General features: G+C 40.1%; 1 protein-coding gene across 1 annotated transcript in view; it reads left to right on the top strand.

Moving 5' to 3' along the window:
* LOC135698070 (uncharacterized) overlaps positions 1-26,698 on the top strand; it is a 285,545-nt gene that overhangs the window by 179,614 nt on the left and 79,233 nt on the right. The window contains exon 2 of the mRNA XM_065217929.1: positions 17,700-18,440. Coding sequence (XP_065074001.1) covers positions 17,700-18,440 — 741 coding nt within the window. The remainder of the gene's footprint in view (positions 1-17,699; positions 18,441-26,698) is intronic.

Below are 26,698 nucleotides of genomic sequence, written 5' to 3' on the forward strand. Positions count from 1 at the left end.
TTTGTAAATGTGAAAATAAAAATCTTATTTATAAAAGGAGGGGCAATTGCTCCACATTGCCCCACCCTGTGCACGCCAGTGAAGGAATTACTAAGAGCAGGGAATTTATCCGTGAGTGATATGGTGAGAAAAACTCAAGAGCACCAACAAATCGAGGATCTAGCCAGGAAACATGAGCAAATGTCATCAAGTAAGGCAAGTTCGAGTGAAATATTCGAAGTGACCACAACGCGGAAACTGGAGAAGCAATGTTTTTGTTGTGGAGGAAAGCATCCAAGGGATAAGGAGAGATGTCCGGCATACGGAAAAAGTGTCTAGGCTGTGGTAAAATCAACCATTTTAGGAAGATGTGTCGGTCGATGCGAACAAAAAAGAAACCCTCCGGAAAACACGTCCGGCAACTGGAAGACAGTGTATCGAGGTCAACGGATTCGGACAGCGAAGAACAATGTGAATATGTCGATATTGCGAATGTTGATAAGGAAGGCTGTAAGGACTCGGACAAGATAATGGTACAGTTGAAGATATCGGGTGAAGAACGGCAACTTCGAATTTTGGACATTCAAGTGGATACTGGAGCTAGAGTGAATATGTTGAGCCACCATGATTTGAAACGTCTTGGAACCGGATGTCAGCTGTATCGTACAAATGTGAAGCTGCGATGCTATTCGGGGAATATAATTATTCCGAAAGGTAAGGTGGATCTCAAAGTGCAGCTGAAAGATTGAATCATAATGCTGCTGTTCATCGTTGTGAACGAAAAACGCCCACCACTGCTGTCGTCGAAAGCTGCAATCGATCTAGGAATCATCAAGATCCAGGACATATACAAACGTCAGCACTCTACAAAAAGAATGTGAACATATTTTAAGTAAGTACTCTGATGTTTTCGAGGGCGAAGGATTATTCCAAGGAACTTTTAAAATTGAAATCGATCCCTTCGTTGCAGCAGTGCATCAGAAGCCGCGTCGGATTCCGTTGGCATACTAGCCCGACCTGAAAGCAAAAATGGAAGAACTGGAAAGAAAGCAGATTGTCGAACCTTTAAGCAAACACATGGAGTGTATCAGCAATTTGGTCTCGAAGGAAACAAGCTTCGACTGTGTCTGGATCCCTCAGAGCTAAACCAAGCGATTAAACGTGCAAACCATCAGATTCCGACGGTGGAGGAAATGCTGCCTAATTTTACGAAGGCTAAAGTTTTTTCAGCATTGGATGCTAAGAATGGATTTTGGCATTTGAAGTTGGAGGAACAGAGCGAGGATCTCACTGCGTTTTGGACGCCAATGGGAGTATATAGATGAAAGGGGTTGCAGTTTGGGGTTTCCTGCGCTCCGGAAATATACCAAAAGGCTCAACAGTAGCTTATTTCAGGGCTCAAAGGAGTCAGGTGCCTAGCAGATGATGTCGTAGTGTACGGATGTGGCGCTACGGTGGAACAAGCCATGTTAGACTATAATTGCAATGACAAGCGATCCAAGGAACTACCAGAATTGCAGGTTGGCGACAATGTATTTGTGCAACGCAGACCAGATGTGATGCCATATTGGGAAAAGGCTACTCTTCTTAGGGAGCTACCGGACAACTCATGTGAAGTGCAAACACAAGACGGCAGAACATATCGTAGAAGTGCTATGCACGTCAAACCCGGTAGAAATGTTCATGTTCCAGAAAAAGGCGAGATAAGTTATCCTGATCAAAGTGCACGAGAATGCTTAACAAACCGTGTCTTTGAGAGATACAGTTACAGTAAGCAACGCGATGAGCAAGACAACGATGGAGCATCTTCTACGACGAACTACAATGATGAAACCAACACGACGAGTAAGGAGGTACGCCATCAGCCTACAAATGTGGCAACGTGCGAAGGTCGACCAAAAAGAGAAATCAGAGCGCCAGCTAAATATTCGAACTTTGTTACTTAATTTTGATAATTCAGTTAAAGTATGTACTCTATGTTCTTTATTTCAATTGCTTTTTTGAAGGAGGAGGATGTTGTATTCGTAATACCTCTATATGATTATCTTGATATGTACTAGTGAATACCCTTGTACACATTACCTTGATCATCTATAAACAGTAGACTGATGCAAAAATTAAAATTTTCGCTCCACAGTGCTCAAACGGTTCCAAATTGCGTCCTGATTAGCCTCCCAAAATTTGAACTCATTCAGTGAGAAGCTAACTTGGCACTATGGGGAAACCACAATTTTGGTTCATAGCTATCTCAAAATTTATCAGTTCACTCTATTTTAAAAGGTGATAGCTGAACTTGTTTGAAAATTTTCTCAGCTACAACTTTGTTCAAGACCACTTTTCGATCAAATGTAAGTAGCAACAATTATAAATGATTCAAGTCACTGATGTCTTATGATTATGCTCAATCAACTGTTCAGCAGGCAACATTGGTGTTTATGGCGCGGAGAATAGAGGACAAAACTCATGGCTACTATGTCACACTGCAGATTACAGTGTTGCCCATTAAAAAGCTGCTTGATCATGCTATAAGATTATCAATCTTGTAAACAATTAATAACTATTTATTTTGATGTTTAGCTGAAAAATGATGTTGTGCAAAGTTGTAGCTGGGAAAGTTTCCTTTAACAATAGCAATAGAACTTGTTTACAGTACAATATCGAAAAAGGCTAGAAGACAGTGAACAAAAAGTTTGGCTTTCCCATAGTAATTTCTATATAAACTTCAAATGGTTTGTGCCAAGTCAGTTTCTTACCAAATGAGTTTAAATTTTGGGAGGCTAATCAGGACCTGATTAGGAACCGTTTAAGCACTGTGGAGCGAATATTTCAATTTTTGCATCAGTCTAATAAGCAGTCATCAACACGATCTGACCATGAGACACTGTAGTTTATAACGTTGATGATCAACTACTGTTGGTAGTGTGATCTTCATAATTGATTATCGGCATTATCCCAACATGGAATTACACTTCGTATGAAGTTTACAACTTTGTTGGGCAGACTAGTCTAGATTTTCCCAGGTACGGTCAGTTCTTTACCAAGAAATTTGCATCGTTTATTAAATAGTGCAACGCAATCACACACTGAATGTTCAGAACATTCGCTCTACAAATTACAAAAATGTCATGTGTCATCACTAAGCTTGCCAATAATTTTCAAATGGTGTTTACTAGGACAATGTCCTATTATTAACCCAGTATGTCATTAAATCTTATGGGAAAGATTGAGTAACTTTTTCGAATTCAAAGCGTTAGGCTTTATGAATTTTTTGATTCTTTAAAGTGAACATTTTATAAGATAGATGAGGAGATGAAAGTATAGAGTTGATAGTTCCATTATTGTACTGTAGTGTGAAAATTGTGTATATATATAGAAAGTAGAAAGCGAGTAAAGGATAATTTTGAGGAAGGTACGAATCGGATCGAGCATACCTTTTATGAAACTCATCCGTTGATGAGGGGTGGTCAGGGGTGTTTCCCCCCGCTTCCACTAACAAAATAAATGATCACCGATTTGTTCATGAACCTTTGATGTGCGAAAACGATTCTATCGATAGTTACACACTCAAGTCGCCATCCCTTGTCTTAACCATTCCAAACTAGGGAACAAAGAATAGAAGATTAGGAATCACATAAGTGAAGGCTAACTAACTCAATTTTGTCTTGTTTCAAGATCATCCTCGGCCGGGCAACCCAAGGACTTTCATTATTAGCAAGGTATACTTAGTAACAAGGACTAAGATGTGTTCTTTAGATTACTGAAAAATCCGTTTTCCCCTAGTTTGATGTACACACTTAGAAATAACTATTTTTACACGAGACGTAATCCATCTTTGACGTAAATTATGGAACGTAAACAAACATCTCATGTAAAATTAAGTGTTCTTAAACCGAAGCATACGCAACTCGACAAAAAGTACGCTTGATTGAATTGATTTTCTCGTTTCTTTCAACTGATTCTTATGTCATTTGGGCCGCTTGCATGTGTCGGTCTCAGGGCACGGAAATTCACATGACTTTTTTGTAGTGTGTAGTCAGAACTAGGAATCCTTTGTAAATCTTACATCCCGTAACATTCCACAAAAAGGTGATCTACGCACGTTACTGAGCAAAGATTGCCTTTAAGATGTTTTAAAAATAAATTTATTATTAAGGTCCTTTGTCCTTTAAGAGTTGAAGTAGCAGTTTTAGCTTTTTATTTTATTTTGAGACGGAAAATCGTGATATGTCTGTGTATCTGGCAAGACGACTGAAAATCTGGAAAATCCAGATAAATCCAGGAATACTGACAACGCTGATTGTTTGCACGGATTAGTATTTTCACTTAAGCATACTTGGATTACACATTTTGGGATAATGATCAGTATCTGATTAAGAACCGATTGAGCTTCGTGGAGCAAAATCGATATTTATTATTAGTTTTGAATTATTTTCCAATTTCCAATGGATCTTTTTAATCAATTTTAATATAATTTTGAGCCGCAAAAAAAATCAGTCCTTGAATCCTAATCCCGAACCACGACTTCAGTAGACGTTAAACCCTCGTCGGAACATTTACTTCAAAGGAAACATAATCTCCAATCCGCACATTTCCCAGTGCTGATCAGCTCGAATCGAAAGTGATAATTCCAATCGATGAACTTTTCTTCCGTCCAATTAAGTATCGCACGTTTCGGTTCCGCATCTGCGCGTACCTACTACCTTGTGCATTCACCAATTTCCTTCTTCCAAATTTGGGATTCACGTTGCCATCGCTGCCAGCCACTGGCTAGCTTGCTGCACCTCCGCAGTGTGAGACTGGGTCCGGCGATCGTGCGTATGGATCGCCGCAACCCAAATAGCTCCGTAATTGAAATGGACAAAATTGACGTCCTAGAGGAAGCCATTTATTCAAATAGCACAAAACGGCCACCACCAGCAGCAGCAGCTGTAGTAGCCATGTGAGAACAAACTCGTGCCCAATAATATGACAGCCACAACAACAGCAAAAACAATAATAATAACAATAATAACCGGCGGCTAGGTGGCACCACGATCGATCGCATAGTTTTGCGGATCGTCCAGGCCATCGTGGTTCCGGCAGCACGACGTTATGTTAGGCGGTTGTTGGTAGTTTCGCGATCAGTTATGGCCGTAAAATAGCCCTCGCGTCACCAGAAGCGACGATGGCCTGGTCCGGATAACTAGCTTTGCGTGGCGTCACCGCCGTCATCGTGGAATCTACCCCTGTTGACTGCAGAAAGATCGCATAAAAATAAGTAATTTAATTTCTCTGTATATTATGTTTGTTTCTTATGACGGTTTCTCGCTTCTCGTCATCATAACTGCCACGCGGATCAGTATGTACCAGGGCGCGCAATACTTACCTACTTTACAGGAAGAGGCGACGGTCGCGGTGGTCTTAACTGCCTGAAAACGATACCCATGTCGCAGGCTGGTTAAGCCGCCGTAATACTTAATCGCTCACATGTAGGTACGTATGAAGCCAATAACGATCACGATAAAAGTCACTTTTGCATTTCTTGCTGTGAAACCGATCCGTTGCCGGTTATCGGCTTGGGGATTTTGATCGGGATGTGGGTCTATGGTAATTTACTTGAGCCGACGAGATCCGTGAGAAAATAAGGCAACGGATGAGTAGAACGATTCTGATTGGAAAGGGTTGAAATTAAGGAGACATTACTCAAGTGCTGTATATTGGCTACTTTTGTACACATAGAAGCAAATGAGTAATATGGATAGAAACATTTCAGATATTGCCCCTGCATGAAGCGAAATTGTCAAACACTAATAGTGTTTTTGATGTCTATGTCAATGACGTATGATCACCTTGTCATTGCCTAATCGATTTGTTTGATCCTTATCGAGTAGCTCAAATAAAATTTCAGATTCGCATCACTGATCTGAAAAATGGGTAATGCATTTCTTTGGGTGCACCTTTGGGCCTCATAAATTCTAGTCAGAACAGTTGAACGCCAAATGACGGATCAGACTTTCTCAGATTTGCATAAAACTTTGCATAATTGTGTGTTATGGGCAATCATTCACATTAAAAAAAAAAAACCGGCCGTTTTGTAATTTTCAATGAATTATAGCACTAAAACGTCAATTCTGACCTAAAGACGTCTGATGTAAAGTTGTAGTGAATAATGTCTTTCTAGGAAAAAAATTACACGGTATTCTTTTTTTTATTTTTAGTAAAAATTCCCAAATAGTATCTCCAAAAATATATCTCTAATTTTTAATTTTTTATTAAAAAAGAAAAGCATGTGAAAAATGTGAGTTTTTGGAATATTTAAAATCATGCACACTTGAAGATTGACAAACACCTTTCGTATTATTATTTTTTTTTAAGTAGGATTACGTCTTTCAGCAACATATTGGGGGTGCAATTAAAAATCAAAATTGACCGCATTACGAAAAGTGGTTAGGTTTTAACAACATATAACTTTGTCAATAGCAGATGGATTTTAATTCTTAACAAGCCAATCAATTAGAAATTTTGCTACAAATCTACTAAATTGATCACTTCGTTTATTTTCAATAGGTCACTACTTAAAATTAAACAAATGTCCAACTGTTGCAATAGCGATCAAAATTATCACCGATTGCTTGCAAACAGCGCATTCCCTAACACAGATTTCAAAATCGAATTCGATCCTGTCTCCCTGAACGGTGCTCATTCAATCACCGTGTGTGGTGGTGTCCGGTCGGTCGTCAGCAGCAGTGTTTTCAGTGCGTGGCGTTGAATATTGTACACAACGAAAGACTGGCCGCAAACAGCGAGCTGCAGCCCACATGAGCCTCCATTCACCGAAGAATGAGGAAGAAGCCTCACCGCTACTGCTCGGGATCCATCTTCGTGAGTCGCTGTGGGCCATCAATGCCAAGCGCGTAACCCTCGTTACAAAAAAACATACAGCTCGCCAGCCTCATCCGTGTTGAACACCCTAATTGCTCAGCATTACTACACCATCACGACAAAACGGTCCCTTTCAGGACCACCATAAATTTGATAAAGAGTTTTGGACATTTGTCAAGGTCATACATCGGATGTTTAAATCTAACTTACCATATATTTTTAAGGCAACATTGGCAGTGAAATTTAAGAATCCAAAGTCGGTCGTGGCGTGAAAGTGGTCTAATTTTGATCCAGAGATGATGGATTTTAATTCTGAATTCGCAAATCGATAGGAAATTTTTCAACGAATCTGTTGAAATTAAGGATTTTTCATTTTTCAAAATGTCATTATTGAAAATTGCACGAATGTGCAAGTGTTGCTATGATAATAAAATGGTCACAGATTGCCTGCAAAAAGCGTTTTCCCTAACACAGATTTCAAAATTGAATTCCATCGTGAGCCGCTGTGGGTCATCTATGCCGAGCGCGTCACCCTTGTTCCAAACAACATACAACTCGTCATCCTCATTCGTGTTGAACACCCTGATAGCTCAGCATTACTCAACCATCTTGACAAAACGGTTCTTTTCAGGGGCACCATAAATTATTGTTGTTTAAGAGTTAATTTTCACAGAACGTTCGCTCGCCTTGCTGCCAGCCACATCACCCCCAAATCTCTTTGATAATGTACCTAGCAACCAAACGTTTGTGGTCAAATCCATCAAGTACTGAAGTGATAGGGGAAATGAATGTAATGTTAGCCTAAATGCGCCTAATTTGGGCCCATACATAAATTCAGCAATCGACTAAATTTTCAATAGTGATCAAAAATATCCATTAGTACCGTCCCAATGACGCATTTATCTAGATAAAATTGATAAATAAAAGATTTTTCACGATGGGCCGAAACTTAGATCCATTAGAGCCATTTCCCCTACATAAAAATTCTCGCAATGACTGAATACCACATGACCATGCCAAATAACCAGAAACGCTTCGTAAGGTTTTCTCCAGGACGGTAGACAAAGCAAAAAGATCTTGAATTTATATGATTGATCGCTAATATCTCGCGATTGGAAAAATGTTAGCTAGAAATTCCTCCAATCAATTTTCGCTTTTTTTTATTTTATACTAACTGAGTGCCCCCCAGCGGCATCAGTGGTGTAGTGGTAAGCGTGATTACCTCTCACCCCAGCAGGCCTGGGTTCAATCCCAGTTGGCGCCGCCGGGATGTTCTGAGGCATAACATCTCTGATCACGCCGTTGATCCCCGGTTCATGAGTTGATGGGTCGATATGTAGGGTCCAGGTGTGGGAGCTCCCAAGTAACAATTTTGGTTTTATGAGGGTTCTGTAGACCATGATTTAGACTTGTAGAATGCTATAAAACCGCCATAAAACCTGCAATGTTACTTGGGCTGCCTCCCTGGCGTCGGCAGCACGGAAAACAAGATCGACGGAAAACAAATCAAAGGAAAAAAAATCTGAGTTCCCGGCCATGCTTGGCATTCAATATAAGCCTGAGTGTATGCTCCAAATAAAAAAAGCATGCTATATTGTACGTAGCCCTTCCTCTTATCTAAGGGGCTACCCCCTATGAACATCTTCTTATATCTCAACATGCCAAAATTGCTTGATTAGTTCTCGATTTATGCAAAAATTTCTGTTTCATTTGTATAAGAGCCCCCCCCCTTACAGAGGGGGGGGGGGGTATCGAACCATGATAAGAACCTTTCCCGGCCCCAAAAACCCCTGCATACCAATTTTCACGCCGATCGGTTCAGTAGTTTCCGAGTCTATAAGGGTCAGACAGACAGAAATTCATTTTTATAGGGGAAATGACGGCTTCGGCATGCCAGACTATTTTCGGCAACCCAAATTGAAACACTATTTTCACTGGATTTTCTTACAAAAACACTTCGCTGAATGCATGCAAACGATTCTTTATGCTTTCAGCTTCAATTTGACTATACTTTTACCACTGAGAAAAAGCAATCTAGCAAGGTTTTCTTTAAATGAAACACACGCACTACAAATTGTAGCTGATTTCGAGTTGCCGATAATAGAACAGCAGATTTACATGCAGTTCAAATGGAACGGTTGCCGAAGAAAAACTGGTTGCCGACAATACTCGCTCTCACTAGAGAAGATTGGAGCTTTGTAAAAGCGTTTCAAAACAGTTTTTAACAATTCTTTTGACTGAAATTGTTAGAGCAGCTGGCAGCAAAAGATTTTAAACAAATCAATACTGCATATGTGTGCGTTCCTTAGAGAAAAAGGCATAGAAAGAAGGTCGCTGCTTAGGTTGCCGAGAATACGTTAATTCCCCTATATATAGATTGAATAAACCAAAGTTCTGTGAACAAAAAATGCGTAATTTTGATATCAGAAAACGAGGCGTCCGTGATGGGAAAAGTGGTTTACCTAACACAGTCGCTGAATATTGATACCAAACACTGAGCATACCACACCGTAACTATCTTTATGCCTTATGATACAAAATTAAAGCTCCTCCTAAGAGAATTATGCAAAAAAAAATCTTGCCGAATTCTTTTATTAGAAGATTTCGGATTGCAGATGCGTCCGGTAGGCTCAGATTCTGTGATTGCATTGCATTGTATCGCTATCATCTCCAAGAACATCGAGGACAAATTTCCACAGCATTGTTCTAAAATAGCTTTCAAGCTTCCTTTTTGCATCGGTCCTTTTCAGAATCACAAATGACTGATAAAAGAGTTAACTAAAGAGTAAGAGCTTGAATCCAAGACATAGAGAAAATGGCTCTAATGTTGGCGTATGGATCTAAGAGTGCACCCATCGCTAAAAATCAGCTATTTATCAATTTTATCTAGATGAACGCGTCATACTAATGTATATTTTTAATCGCTATTGAAAATTTAGTTGATTACCGAATTTATGTATGGACCCAAATTAGGGGCATTTAGGCTGACATTACATTCATTTCCCCTAACTGTTAAAAATGTACGGTTTGAATTAAATGCCAAAAATCACTTTTTCTGCCAACACTGCCGGTGTGCCAATGTAAGTTAGATTTCAAACTTAATTTTTTTTTTGAAGATTCTTATCTCATAGATTTGGTATGATGAGATGATTTATTCAAAAACAATTACTGTATCTCATATGCGTAGTTAGAGGGGAGAGGCTTACCACACACTAGCCCCCTCTATAGAAGTAAAGTTTTAAACTGAACTAACTTCAAGGTTCTCGAGTTGGCATGTTGAGAAAAAACTCAATCTTTTAGGCGTTGTTGGATAAAGGGGGAGTTGCTTATTGTATTATTATTATTCACAAAATAAAAATAAAAATTGCTTTAACATTGTGAAGAATGATACCTATATAAAACGACTTACTCTCGTCAGCAATAACTTGTATAATTGTCATTGCAATGTCATAATTCATCAAAATTTAAACAAATAGAGTTTGTCTAGGTTTAGCTTTCAATGTAATATCAACTCAAATGCCTCCAACCAACTGGATTTTAGTCAAACATTTGTTCAAAGCAAACCCAGCATTCATCGGAGAAGAGTCGATATCGCTTCAACCACTTTCCCATAATCGAACCTCGAACGGAAAGCGAAATCAGCGAAACAGTGATTACTATTCATAAATCGCCATATTTTGCAATGTTTCACAACCGTTTTGCTTCCTAAATGGAGGCAATATTCGATTTCAACCGGCGCGCGGTGGCGGCAGCAGCAGCAGCTATAGGAAGTGAAACTGCTTGCAAAACAAAAGCCGCTTATAGTTAGTTAGACGAAGAACTCTCAGTCCTCCGCCGCCGACGACGAAACGAAGGGAAAAGTCCCCAGAGAGGTTAACAGGCCATAAAGTGCGCGCCTAAACGGAATCGAACGCAAGGTGGACGCGGAGGTGGTGGGTGAGTGTGTTCATAACTGGGTTCTCCTCGATTTGCGCATATATTACATGCATGAGCCAGAACCAGATCAAATCCGACGGTCGTCGCACGCTGAAGTTGGGGAGAGAAACCCTCCATATTTGGTCACTGCCCAGATCATGTCTTTATAGGTTTATAATTTCCACATTTCCACTATCATTTCTCTATTTTCCATATCAATCTTCGTGCCAGCTACGGCAGAGGGATGCAAAGAAGCGAAATTTATGCCCCCGGAGGCAATCTGGGAGGGCGACTTTCCGCGGATTGTAGGTATTATTTTCCCATCGATCGATGGTGGTATTTACTGTATGGCACGATTTGGGTGGCATGGTTTTGGTGCAGTTGAAGGTGTGAAAATTATGCATGCGGTGACGACGACGACAACGGCGATGCCAACGGTTGTTTGGTTGAACTGCTGGGACCAGTTCGTGATCTTTGACTTTTGGATTACAAATGTCAAGAGATACTCTACTGTACTAGATTCCGAAAAGTTCCGAATTCTGGACGCTCAACGTTTTCCACCAGGTCAACTGGGGGTTTCTGGTTTGTGAAAAAGAGTGCACAAAGAGACAATGTGGAAAAAGTATCATTTCTCACTCGTCAAATAGTTTATCGATTTCACATTTGAAAATTTACACATGGGGAACCTTTAACAAAATTGATGGAAAAAAGTGAGCAAACACAATTACTTTCCTCTCAAAAAACATAGATTTTTTTTTCTTTGATTGCAGTAAATTTTGGCCATTGGCTAGTTCTTCACTTTGCAGGAAAAATATCAGAGGCATAAGGCTTGTGCTACAGTTCGAAATTACAGAGTTTTGATTGGACGAAAATTTGGAAAACACAGAAAAACAAGCTATGCCGGCGCCGGTGATGTAGTGGTAAGCGTGACTACTTTCTCACCCCAATGGGTCTGGTTTCAATCCCAGCAGACGTCGGTGGGATTTTTCTGATGTTTGTGGAGGAGTTGTTAAGTAGATAGTTGGCCACCTTTTGGGAAGAATCAATCTCCGGAAAGACACAAGTCTGGCCCTGTGGAAGATCCGGAACATCCGTAAAAGTGGTCAATTCATAAAACTGATCCTAGTGTTTCGCGGTTTTTCCGAAACCACATCAAAATTAATATGAATAATAACATAATAAGGCGATATTTTAAACGGCTTATTGATTAAATTTTGATGTGATGAATTAAAATTATAAACATTAAAGATAATACCATGGTAGCTCAAAGAAAGATCTTCATGAAGTAAAGAGAAAGAAGTCCAAGAAATTGAAAGAATAATATTTAAAAATTTCGTTAAAAGCGTCTAGAAGTTATTAAATACTTAAAAACCACATAGAAAACATCCATGATAATAAATAGAAAAATTATGTCTATGAGTAGTTCTACAGTAAACACAGAGTGCTGAGATCAGTTTTTAAACCTATCCACTTTAACGGATATTCTGGATATTCTGGAGGACCATGCAATGGACCCAGGGGTCCATTTTCCAGTCACTACTCCGAGTTCATTCTGATGAGACGTCTATGATCTTCCAGAGGAGCATTCATGGTCTCCAGGGTCTATTTTCCGATCATAACTTTGGATTCATAATTATAAGACGTCTATGAATTTACCACTTATACGGATGTTTCGCATCGTTCGGAGGACCATCTCAAATAATAAAAAAGTTTGTATTTTCAATTCACCAATTTTATGGACCACCCTAATATCACTAACATTTAAAGATCAGTCAAAAAATACGAAACGTTTCCGAAGACACCATGTACCTAAAAGTGACGGTTCCTAAATACGGCTTTGGGACCATTGTGCCCTGGTCTTCGGAGTAAATTTTCTGGTAATAATTCCAAATTCATTCTGATAATACGCCAATTAGTTGTTTTGAAAAAAGTGGACCTCTAAGCTCAGTTTCAAGAACTGAACACTTTTATGGATGCTCTGAATCTTCCTGGTGAACTATCTTGTGGTCCCAAGGGTCCATTTTCCGGTCACAACTCCCATTTTATTCTGATGAGACATCTATACGTGATTTCGAAAAATCATAAGAGCACTAGGATCAGTTTTATGAATTTACCACATTTATGGATGTTCCAAATCTTCCGGAGGACCAGCTCGTGGTCACCAGGGTCTATATTCAGGTCACAACTTCGAATTCATGCTGAGTAGACGTCTGAGTTTAATTTATAAAAATACGCGAAGCTTTAGGATCAGTTTCATGCATTGACCACTTTTACGGATGTTCCGGATCTTCTAGTGGACCATCCCGTAGCTCCCAGTGTCCATAATCCGGTCACAACCCTGAATCCATTCTGATAACGTATTTATGAGTGGTTACAAAACAAATCTGGAGAACTTTGATATTTGAGTGTAATTGCTTTTGTAAACAAACACGTCTATCGCTGATTTCTCGTAAATTGAAACTCAATCTCGCAAACAAACCATACCAAATGATGGAAGAATCATTTATCTACCTGTTTGTGCCATTATTTTTTTTGGATTGAGCTTTAGTTTGTGAGAAATCGACTTTTTTTTTTGTTGAGGGAGTTGAACCACTGCGTCCGTTATTTGAATTTTTGTGGTACCTCTGTTTACTATTCGTATCATGCAAGCTGACCACCATTTAATGAGTGGACACGTTCTTTCACAGTCAGGTATGATATGGTTTATGAAACCAACTACCTTTCCAGGATTAGCAGACCAAATTCCACTAGGTTGTAACACAACACTACGAAGAAATTTAGATCTACGCCTGTGTAATGCACCGCAACTGCAGAGCAGATGTTCCGAGGTTTCAACGTTCTATGCTACAGAAACGGCAGATATCGCTCTGAACACGACCAATGTTCTTCAAATGATATCTACTCGGACAGTGCCCAGTTACTAGGCCAGTGTATATACTAAGAGCCCGTTTATTGAGCTCCAAGAGCTTTTTGGTATGTGTTACATTTGGAGCTATAAATATTTTCGACTGGTTGCACTTCGTGACGGCCATCCAGTTGGCCATCACCCTTTGTTCTTCCCAGCGTTTGAGTTCCATTTTTACCGTACAGTTTGATATTCCACAGTATGGTTCTGGGCCAATAAACGGTGAATTGGAACCTAATTTTGCGAGATCGTCTGCCCTTTCATTCCCTTCAATGCCACAGTGTCCAGGAACCCAATATAAGTTTACTGAGTTCTGTTTGCACAGCTGTCGCAACAAGAGAATACATTCCCAGACAATCTTTGCTGTACATTTGTAAGCACGAAGCGCTTTTAGTGCTGCTTGACTGTCAGAAAAATATATATATTTGTACATCTATATTTTCTCCTTAGGCAAACACTTACACATTTCCGCTTGAAACACTGTTGGACAATGTCCCATCGCTACTGAAATAACCAGGGCCAAAGATTCATGCACCTGTTTGTGTTCCAAATTTTGAACCATCTGTGAAAAATATGATTTAGCCTTGACGAACGCTAGGACCACCGACTTCTCAATCCGAACGCAATATTTCACATCACTGGTCCTCTTTGGAAGTATTGTAAAATGCTTAGGTGATCAACCAGGTCACCAGGCATGACTTTTTTAGACCTTTTGAGCCTTAGAGCACTTCTTTCCGCTTCTAGTTGCACGTATTCATGCAAGGTCTTTTTTTCTTTATTTTAGAGATTTTTAGCCTTAGGCTAGTTCATCTCTTAATAATTATTCATGCAAGGGCAGTAGATTGAGAATTGCATCTAACGCTTTTGATGGGGTGCTGCGCATCGCACCCGTTATAGCAATACATGCTAGACGTTGTAGTTTTGCTAGCTTCCTCTGTGCGGTAGCCTCTTTCGTTTTTGGCCACCATACTAACGAAGCATAAGTTAGTTTTGGACGGATTACTGATGTGTAAATCCACATTGTCATTTTTGGTTTCAAACCCCATTTTCTACCAACAGTTTTGAAGCATAACCACAGGGCACTGGTTGCTTTGTTGATCACAGAATCAATCTGAGCATTCCAATTCAACTTGGCATCCAATATAACTCCTAGGTATTTGACCTGTTCACTAAGATGGATCTGTTCTCCTCCAAGCTTGAACTCCTTTAGGTTGAACTTCCTCTTTCTAGTAAAAGGAACGATTACTACTTTTGACGGATTAATGTTTAGGCCCTCCTTAATACACCAAGATTGGGTAAACTTTAGAGCCTGTTGCATTCTTTCTGAAATGATAGCGTCAAACTTTCCTCTAACTACGATAACTATATCATCCGCAAAGCTCACAACTTCGAAATCTTTCGCCTCTTGGCTTCTTAGAAGATCATCTACAACTAAAGACCACATTAGTGGTGAGAGGACTCCTCCTTGAGGACAGCCTTTCGTTGCCTTTACTGTTATAGATGAGCTTATCGGCGATTGTGTTTGTTTACAAAAGCAATTACGTCCTAATCTCAAAATTCTCCGGAAATGTGGAGCACGAGGATCAGTTTAATTAAGTGAACACTTTTACAGACGTTCCGAATATTCTAGAGGACCATCCCGTAGCCCTTAGTGTCCACATTCCGATCATAACTCCGAATTCATTCTGCTAAGATGTCTGTGAGTGATTTCTAAAAAAACACGGAGCTCTAGGGTCAGTTTCATAAATTGACCACTTTTACGGATATTCCGGATCTTTTAGTAGACCATCCCGTGGTCCTCAGTATAAATTTTCTGGTCACAACTCCAAATTTAAATGTGATAAAACGTATTGAGGACCATACTCCTGACTTTCCGGATGGAAAATTGTTCCAAAAGGAGGTCATCTATCTTGTTAAAAACATTTCAGAAAACACCAGGAAGTTATCTCTTCAAATTACCCTACAATAAGTGTTCATCCCATATGCTACGTGTATTCGTTAATGCCGGTTCCTATTGTGCGGTCCCTATTAACCGTACTATAGAAATCTTGATTGTATTTACTTATAAACTTGTTTCTCTTCCACTGCGTCTAAACAGAATCGAGGAAGTCTAACAGCTACCATATCTGAAAATGAATTGTTTGTTTTTTAATATACAACCATGAAAAAAACATCTCGTTGCTGGACATCATGCTTAACATTTGGAAATACTCTTAAATGTTGAAAATTATTATTACTTTAATTAATAAATCACATTAACTTGAGAACGGCTGGATTTAGGAAAAAAGTTTATTTCAGCAAATTTTTCGAAAGCTCCTTTTCATTTTTGATTCCCAGGAGTAATAGAAGGATTAAATTGAATCAATAATTTAATTCACACTTTTCACCAAATTTTATAGCATTCCTTCAGTTTTCTTTAAAACATTATTTATAAAATTCGAAAGGGGGTTGTTCTAAGATAATCAACGTTTACGATTTTTTTTAAATATTTATTTACTAGGTTTTTTGCTCAATGCATTTTTTTTTCTCAAAGACAATTTAACAACCTACAACTTTTTCTCAGACTTCATTTTATTCAGATCAATATTTTGCATGCCATGATTTTTTGAAAAAAATGCAATCCATTTCTTAATACGCCCTTTTTAATAGTTACTATGAAGAAAATATCATATTCAAATGAAAATTGCAGCAATTGGTGAGTAATGTTTCATTCAAATCGGAAACACTCATGTGTAGCGGCGCCAGTGGTGTAGTAGTAAGCGTGATTACCTCTCACCCCAGCAGGCCTGGGTTCAATCCCAGTCGGCGCCGTCGGGATGTTCTGAGGCATAACATCTCTGATCACGACTTCCTTCGGAAGGGAAGTAAAGCCGTTGGTCCCCGGTTAATGAGCTGATGAGTCGATAGATAGCGTCCCTGGCGTCGGTTGCATTGGTGCTCAGCACGGAAAACAAGATCGACAGAAACAAATCAAGGAAAAAATAAAAAAAACACTCATGTCCAACCGGTTTGCGTTTTGGGCTGGAAAAGCTCCATATGAATACTATTATAGGGGAAATGGCTCTAATGTTGGCCTATGGATCTAAGATTGGGCTCATCGCAAAAATCTGCTATTCATCCATTTTATCTAGATGAACGCGTCATTGAGACGGTACTAATGGATATTTCTGGTCGCTATTGAAAATTTAGTCGATTGCTGAATTTATGTATGGGCCCAAATTAGGAGCATTTAGGCAGACATTCATCCATTTCCCCTATAATGCTAAACCTTACATGAAAGCATTTGGTGCGGGAGATTCACGATTTCTTTATCTCTTTAAAATGTTTGTTCAGCATTACCCCGATTGTCAAAACCTCAAATGTTAACAAGACGAGTAGGAATTAGATGATGATAGAATTTCACAATTAGGGGTGTAGCCTGCGATGATTTGGCATTTAGAGGAAATGGATGTTATGTCGGCCTAAATGCTCCTAATTTGGGCCCATACATAAATTCAGCAATCGACTAAATTTTCAATAGCATCCAAAAAATATCAATTAGTATCGTACCAATGACGCGTTCATCTAGATAAAATTGATAAATAGCAGCTTTTTAGCGATGGGCCCAATCTTAGATCCTTAGGCCAACATTATGCCAAACGTCCATTATGCGAAACGTCGCACCTCCACATCTAATGCCTCAGTATTATATGGATTTCAAATCAAAGTATAATACATGCCAGCAGGCTAATAGCCTCTCGTACTTTTCAAACAATACTTCATATGAAAATTACACCATGCTGCAATTCTGGACGAAAAACCATTGAATTTATTTTTGAAAGTCCCTGAAGAAGTGATGTTGGTCATATTACCCATGTGGCACTTTTAACACCATGTCCCACTATGTACTATAAAATATGAAACCCATAAGAGAGTGCAAGAATCGATATTTCGGTTTGATGTATTTGTTGTCATTGGTTTGGATAGAATTGTAAATTTTCCTAAATCTTTCGAACATGCAAACTAATGCAAATTTCATTACATTTCTCCCCTCGCTTAGGTGACTCCCACGGCTCGTCGCGCCAAGTCCTTCGACGATAACGCGTGGAAAAACCAGCACGACGACGAATCATTGAACCTTCCCTCGAATATTTCGGCCGTATCGTCAGTAGCGCTTTCCTCGGGCCGTCACGGTCATCGATCGATAGAATCTGACCCCAGCTCGAGCATCACCGCTGGGAACGCTGTCAGTTGCGGGGGAGGCTTGGACGATATTCTAGTAATCGAAAGCGGTGAAAGCGATCATCACCAGCATCATCATCATCATCACTATTCCCACTGTGGAACGCTAAGTCGCGGGGAGGTACGCAAGAGCCGCTCCAAGATGAAAAGCTACCTAAAAAGGTGCAAGGAAGCCCTAATCGGGAGCCAATCGAGCGAGGACACATGTCCAATCACACATCACGAAGCGGTGGTTCAACATCAACAGCAGCAGCAGCTTCAGCAACCACCGGCAGTTCAGATCCCCACGGCCAATTGGTATCTGGATGATCAGCTGTGCGAGATCCGACCGGAAGATAACCGAGAACCGTACTCGACGTTTGCGTCCGCTCGGCTCAAGGAGCAACTGGAAAGCGACGAGCAGAAGCAAAAGTTGCAACTGCAATTGGGTCATGAGAATAGTGCTGGGACGACGACGACGACACCACCCGAACCGGGGGTCCAATCCCAGGATGATGATCCATTAGATTCCGTGAATGAAAGTGGCGCCGCTGGCGGTCTCGTTGCGCAGGGATCAGAGGTAAGTCTGCCGTTTTCGATGTTTCACTTTTGCTTTATAAGTCGCGCGCGGGCTGTTTTAGGGGAGAACGAACCTAGATCGGTGAGAATAGATACCGAGGATCGAAACCGGGCTTAGAAACGGGCAAATTTGCTTGGGGTTGGAAGTACTGCGACTGCCCCAGCCTGCTCCAAGAGTTGGATCCAATTCCCGCATGCGGGGGAGTTTAGAAGATTAATTTCGCTATCGTTGATTGGAATCTTTTGTGTTTCGTTTTCGAAGAGCCCCAGGGAACATCTCCGGCTCGAGACCGGGACCGGGAGTTTCGTTTTCTATATCAAACAATGCCATAAATGATCGGAATGAATGTGGAGGAAATTGTCTTTGTGCATGCAAGGAGGGATTAGCTATAAGCTGCTTTCGGTTTGTTTGGGATGGGGAGTTGGTACTCGCTGTGATTATGTGTAACATTAAATACGTTTGGTTTTCAAATAAACCAAGAATCTCTGACAGTTTGAGTATAAATGAAAATGATGGGTTTGGTCAGATTTTTCGCAAAATACTTTAAAGAAAGTTTTAGCCAGAGGCATGAAGATTGAGCCAGGTTCGTGATTCATCCGAACATTACTTGCAATTTATTTTTTGAAAGAACAGTGCTGAATGTTCTTTCCCGCTGCTTAAAATGACCGTAAATTGAAAAACAAACCCCGATACATCCGAACCACCCCTCATGATCACGGTCAATCCCAAAGTAAAAACAGTAACGACAACGACGCGACGACGAACGGTATTGAAATTGATTTGGTGAAATCATTCAATAAATCCAATTAAATAGGAATTGTATGTTTGGGTCCGTGCCCGCCGATGCAAATTACATTAATTGCATTTCACCATAAAGTGCACCTCTGCCGTCGTCGTCGTCGGCTGGAGTTTCCTCTGTCTCTTCTTTTTACAAGTATCGATCGCGCTTGGGAGTAATCCGTGCAAGCAAAGCTGGAAAAACTGCTATATCTGTGTCATAAATAAATATGCGTGCTCGTGAGCTGTGAAGAGTAGCAGCAGCAGCAGAAAGTGAAATGCTCGAAGCATAAAATTCAATATCAAGCTCGCATGGAACGAAGTTTTTCTTGTAGGCCCGCTTGTCCCGCATCGACCAGCTGAATTGGATTCGATTACGCACGCGGGACAACCCAGGGGGTATCGGTTACCGAGTTCAGCTCGATGCTACTGCTGCCGCTAGTGGAGATGCTGCCAGTCGCAGTCGTCTCCTGCTATTCTTCAACAAAGTGTGGTAGCAGAGTAGTCCAAGTCCTTCGAATGTTGTTCACGATGGGCGACATGTGACATGTAGGCACGTGATGTGAGAAATTAAAATAAATCTTGTTAGCCAACAGAGAAGCGTTTTAAATGAATTGGTCGGAGCGAACCAACAGAGGCGCAAGAAGAAAGTGTTGCGACAATTTATGAGCATTTAATTCGATTATTGCCGTATAGTTGGACAACATACAAGTAGACGGAGCTTTTCAATTTGGATCTTCGTTCAAGTAATGAACGATTGATTTGAATATTATCATTGCCGTGAACTACTCCCCGAATCACTTTGACGTTTTAATAAATTCAGTTCAATGTAGTTTGCGACTTAGCGAGCAAGCTTGTTTTCCGCGTGAAACCCGAGAGATGTCGTTACTGAAGTCCTATGTTTTGAGATACTATGTTTTCAAGAAAAACAATATTCAAAAAGTTAAGTCTGATTGTCTGGTGTTGGACCATGTTGTGTTGTGTCATATTCTTTAATACTTCAAAGCTGTAGTTTGGAGTTGTCGTCTTAATTGATTCGAATTGGTTTAAGTTTAAAGATTTAACTCTTACAGTACTGGACATAATACAGTGTATACCATGAATTTGTCGTCTGTTCAAAGAGCTGTAAGTATGTTCATCAATATTTCTGGAATTGTGTCTGCTGATGGATAAAATATTCAAAATTTATCGGAATACCTTATCTTTCTTTATTAAAGAGACTTTCAGCCATCGGCTGGTTCATCTATTATCGGTATACTTTTGAGCTTGAACGGTTGAGTTTGTATGAAGTTTGAGAAATTTTAGTAAAACAAGTTGTTCGTGCAAGCGACATTTACCGGCTTTACCCTGAACTATAGAATAGTTAATACTCTTACCAATAGATGTAATCTTTCAATTATGTAGGTTACTGTCATTTGTCCAGATTGCAATGTTATTGATATCATGTCCTATATACAATAAATAAACAAACACAGTATTATCTGCCTCCGCCATGGCAGGACGGCCCAAATCATCATCGTATTTTAATCTTTATAACACAACGTAGAAAATCGGGTCCTATCGTGCGTGATCACAAGTCTTATTTGACCTTCATTCTTCAAATTATTATTTCTTGAAGTACAATGGACAAAAAAGAACTGTTCCTTTTTTATTTGTAGCCAAAACATAATTGTTTAAAGTGGTGCGAAGTTAACTGAAATCTAATAACTACGAAAAAAAAAGTAACATCAGCTTGATTTTATTTTTAAACGTTTTGGTTTTTTTTGCCCCCAACAGTTTCATCTTCTCTGTTGCCAAAACACTCATTATAGTCCCCATCTTTCAATCTAAAATTTTGTTACTATAATTTTTGGATTTTAATTGTTTTCTTTGTGATAGATATTAGTAAATTTTGAACCGATGTTTAAAGACTTATGTTTTAACTAGACACGATAAAAATTTAAGCTCATTTGGTTCATTGTACTGCAATAAATAACATTTAGAATAATATAATACAGTCTCATAATAATTGACTTACTAAAAGTGCATAAAATTCATACAAACTCAGCCAATCATATTCAAAACTTCACAAAAAAACCTTGAATATTTTATCCACCATTTGCAAAAGTTTCAGAACTGTTGATGCAAATATTGGAATACAGCACTTTTCTTTGAGACGCAAAAAAAATGGATGATGGAACTAAGTGAAAACGGGCGCCAGACATCAGTAGAACTAGTCGATGGTTTAATGATCCGGCGTTTCTCAAGAACCATGAACAAGATTGGCCCATGGAACTACACACCGATAGCGCATCCACGGAGGAACTACGTCCAAATTCACTCTTTCACATCCAATTTCGGGAGCCAATTATTGACCCTCAATTCTGTTCTAAATGGACTCCACTTCTACGTCGAACTGCATACGTTTTTCGATTCATCGGGAACGTGAGGACATCCAGACCCAAGGAAAGAACTTTTGGAGCGTTGGTGGATTCAGAGCTAGATATGGCTGAAAACTATCTGTTCCGGTTTGCTCAATGTAGTGCTTACGCAGATGAGATAGCGATGCTTTCGGATATACGAGCGTCCAAACACTCCACGAAGACTATACCCAGAAGCAGTCCAATATATCACCTTTGTCCGTTCTTAGATGAGCACGATGTACTCCGTGTTCGTGGTAGGCCCAGCGCTTGTCCATTTGTTCAGCAGGATACGGTGAATCGCGTCATCCTTCCACGAGATCACATTACCATAGCAAGTATCATCATCAGAACCACAACACAGTGATCAACGAGTTGCGGCAGCGATACAGCATCCCTCGTCTAAAGGCTGCCTACAACAGTATTCGTCGATGCTGTCAGCAATGCACCACAACAACTGGTCAAGAGCGACTTGCCACTGCCTTGTCTGGGTGCCTTCGCTCGTCCGTTTACTTGTATGGGGGTGGACTACTTTGGTCCATTTATGATCATCCTTGGACGCCGTCTCGAGAAGCGTTGGGTACTTCTCGCCACTTGTCTTACCACTCGCGCCATCCACTTGGAAATCGTTCACATCATTACTACCGATTCATGTATTATGGCACTAAGAAACGTCATCGCTAGGAGAGGTTTACCAGCAGTCATATATAGTGACAGAGGTACAAACTTCCAGGGGGCTAGTAAAGAACTCGAAGAAGCTATGGCAAATTTAGATCGAGAGCGGCTTGCAGCGGAGTCCACCTCCTCACATACTTCCTGGAAGTTCATTCCTTCCGCATCACAACACATGGGTGGAGTGTGGGAGCGACTCGTACGATAACCAGTCATCAGTGTTAACTCCCAACCATTTTTTACTGGGATTACGGGTTGAGACCTTGGGTACCTTTTGACGACAGCTCAGAAGTACTCAAGAATTGCTGGGAACTTTCTCAAACCTTGGCCAACAAATTCTGGAAACAGTGGCTACGAGACTATCTTCCTTCCATCACTCGTAGGACGAAATGGTTTACGGAGGTGAAGCCCATCAGAATCAACGACATCGTTGTAATCGTAGACACGAAACTTCCCCGGAACACTTGGCCTGAAGGTCGAGTTACCGGGATCAAGCAGGGATTGGACGGACAGGTGCGAAGCGCTACTGTGCAGACTTCCGGTGCTATATACGAACGCCCAGCCGTGAAGATCGCCGTGCTCGACGTAGGCGTCGGTAGTAATGCGCATCGATATGACCAAGACCGCACTCCGGAGTGTTGGTTGCGCTACGTCGAATAGCCCGTCGGACCCGATGCACCTCGATAGTAACGGTGCTGAACATCCCACGTCAACAGCGACCCGGACGAATATGAACCTAGTGAAGAAACAAAAAAAAACAAACATCAAAGAAACAATAGACGTAAAGTATAAAAGGTGGACTGAGTGAAAAATTACTAGACGTGACGAAGGGCGTGCTAAAATTTATCCTGGTATTTAAACATTATTAAACTATCTTAATATTAAACTTTCTTATATTTAAACTTATCCACATACGAGCGATCGGCTTATATAAAAATTCATTAGGTACTAGTTGTAAAAGTGAATTGTTAACGATGAAAGTAAAGTATGGATTCTAACTTAAAAACTATTATTACAGCTAAACCGTTTTTGCTTGATAAATTTGGTGAACGTTGTCTACCTGACTTAACTATCTATTTAAATCTTAGTTACCTAAAAATGTGAGAAGAATTGAACTATGTGCACCTTATAAACATAATCGATCATTCTTTCATCTAGCCAAATTATCTACGGATTGAGTTATACACAACAAAGACACTGGATATTACTCTGTATCATAACAGTAGAGGCTCGAGTAGAGACAAATATTAAATGTACGGCACGGTGCCAACGAACAAGTTACCAAGTTTGAGTGGTAGTGAACACTAAAGTAAGAAATTGAAATCTATCGAATATCGAAGCAAATTCCACATAACCAATTTTTTTTGTGACATGTATGAACCAGAAATCTATGTCTGAAGCCATTTTGAAAAAAAAAAAAATACCCGCCAACTTGGATTTTAAAATGGCATCAGATATGGTTTTCCGGTTGCGGTACACAGCACTTTAATTCCAAAAATACCCATAGGTACTTGACAATATTTTCAATAATTTTTTTTTTTCAAAGAATTAATCCTAAATATTACGAGTTTTTCTGCAATGACGCAATCCCCAGTTTAGTTCGTAAATGGAGGTTGCAGTATATAGAATTTGCGTGTTGCTTGGGTTCAGACAACTGCAAATACTTTTAAGATGTTCCGAGACCTTCTGGGTAGTTAAGACATCTCCTAAACTGAGCCCGCCTTCAATTCAATGTTAACGACAGGAAGTAGGCAATTCCACACTCCCCATCCAAATCGCTTCAATCGGGTGCCCTGGTTGGATCGTCCCATACCCAGCATATAATGTGTCATAAAATAATGGAATGAATGTTAAGAGAACAATAAAGAAAATATCTCGCCCGATATATTGCAAAAGAATCCATGACTTCACTTCATGAATCGATAGAACTACACGATGAAAGCGTGACATTCGAATACGGTGAACCGGCCTCCCAGGAGGCAATGCAATCCGCAGGCACACATACAACTGCTGGTTACAAAAAAACACAGCCGTGCAAAGAAACGGTTTCAAGAAACGTCACTCTCGCAAAAGCACACCCGTTGTCGTCGAACGGCAGAAAACAAAAATCGGTGGGTAATTTTGTAATACGGAATTTCCCCTGAAAATCAACCGGGAATGCACGGGAGTACACTTTCGATCGAAAACACTTAAGTTTTTTGAAAAAAATAGTGCGAACGAACCAACATCATAAACTGAAATTAAAACTATCACTCGCGATGTCACAAATTTCTGGTCTGGGAGAAAACATCAATCAACGATGATAGCGCCAAGTCTTCTGATGAATGCAAACATGATGAATCATGTTTTTTTTCACGACTTTAAAACTTCTCGGAAAGCGAGAAAACCACCCCACGTATAACTGTCCGGGAGGCAGAGTGCCAGCTCTAATCTGGCAAATGCAGCCGAAAACTATGAAAGCGAACGCACGCACAAAACAGAAAACAAACTTTAAACACCACCGTATCCGAAGGGGTTCGAAACTGCACTGCAGACTTCTTCAGTGTCTTGTACTAATGCCGTTTTCGTTTTTGTGGTGTAGCAGTGGCGTAGTGTAAGCAGGAATAAGCGCGAGTCTTTGACAGCTCAACATCATTTGTTTGTAAACAAAGGTGTATCCTATATCTACACCCTAAAATATTTTGGTACGGCAGTGTAGCACCGGTGTAGCTACACCACAAAAACGAAAACAACATAATACTCGACTAAGTACAAGACACTGAAGAAGTTTGCACATTGTAGACGAAAACCGCATATCTGTCAAGGATAAGCAAATACGGTAGTGGAATTAAATGAAATTTACTAATCCTTCTATTTCTTTATAAATTCCACTAAGACGCCCACATTTATCAGGATTCAAAACTTCTGTTCACCAACCAAAAGTGCTGGACCTACTGGACTGTAACCTTCTATTTGGTCAGAATCACGAGATATTCCGAGAAGTAACGGACGGCCCACATGTGTTGTACAAAGTACAACGCTCGAGTGCTCGTATTACAAAAATTGTCGCGAGCACTGAAAAGTTGAAATAAAGAAAGCAACAAAATTTCATCAAGATGTTGAAGCCTGATCAGAATCAAGCTTCTTCGCTTCTTATTACACAGATCATAAGCAACAAGTGTTTTATGTGCAATATTTTCAATGATAAATTTAAATTAATTACCTATCGAAGCGAAATATTAGTTGATTAATCACCAGAATCTGTCATTGCATCTATGCCTTATGCTACATCATGGGTTTAAATCTCATGCATGGGTTATTCTCGTAGTGTCTGAAACCCGTAAAATTGGCTTAAAAAAATCACAAAGGATTTTTCATCCCAAGGCATCCCAGGATGAAAGCTCTGTTAAAATGAAATATTTTTGGTGGTGAAATATTCATAGGTGAAATGACTCGTACCCGTTGAACACTGTATCAACATACTGTGATCTACACAACTGATAAATATAGTAGAAAGCAAATTGAAGTAGAATTAATTCCAAGTCCATTATAAACATAAAGACTGGGTCTGCGGTATTCATCATGGTTTATCATTTGTATTTGTTTCGTTCGTAATAACAATTCTAAAAGTCAATCATCATTGCAGACTGTTCGTTTTATTTTCCCAGAAATCCTCACCCACCAAACAATTAACACCAATCAGACCTCCACCATGACAATCAGTTCTGGTCCACCGAGATTATCAACTGTGACACCCTTGTAAAGGCACACAATTTATGTCGATTTAATTGATAAAATTATGTTTTTATGACCCATTTTTTACGACCATTCATCCGCCTCCATCAAGCAGACCGTTCCACACCGTTAATTTGACTCTTTATTTCCACGACCGATTCTTCGCCGATCGTTCTGATAGCTAGCTAAGTTAGTCGCTCCGGCAAACCATTGAAAGTGTTTAGGATGCGCGCATCGCTGTTCATCGACGAACCGCAACCGAGCCCTTTTCCTTTGGAATAGATTTTATCCACGTTGAAGAAGCGCGCAATGCACGCATAATCATGCGCGTCACAAAAGGTATGAAATTCGAGATTCTGACCTCCCCCTTCCCTTCCTCCAAAAGATGTAAAATTTACGGAGAGAACGGGAGAAATTTACGTAACGGTCGTAAAAAATAACTGTTCATTTCGGCAAACCGACTCTGGATCGGGCGGATGGGCAGCCTGATTGAATCCAAACGATCAAGTAATTTATGGTCTCCTGCCTGGCGATGACCACGACGATGTTGTAGAGGCGAATTGTTGGATGTTTCTGAGAGCAAACACAAGATAACATTTGTGCATTATTGATTTGTATCAATCGTTTCCCGGGATTGTTTGTATTTCTGTTCACATGGCACGTGGTGTGGGGGGTGACTGTTTCGGAAATGTAGGT

The sequence above is a fragment of the Ochlerotatus camptorhynchus genome, unplaced genomic scaffold, assembly GCF_037179485.1.
Source record: "Ochlerotatus camptorhynchus isolate MF236.1 unplaced genomic scaffold, CSIRO-AGI_Acam_v1.1 ptg000082l, whole genome shotgun sequence".
Lineage (NCBI taxonomy): Eukaryota > Metazoa > Arthropoda > Insecta > Diptera > Culicidae > Ochlerotatus > Ochlerotatus camptorhynchus.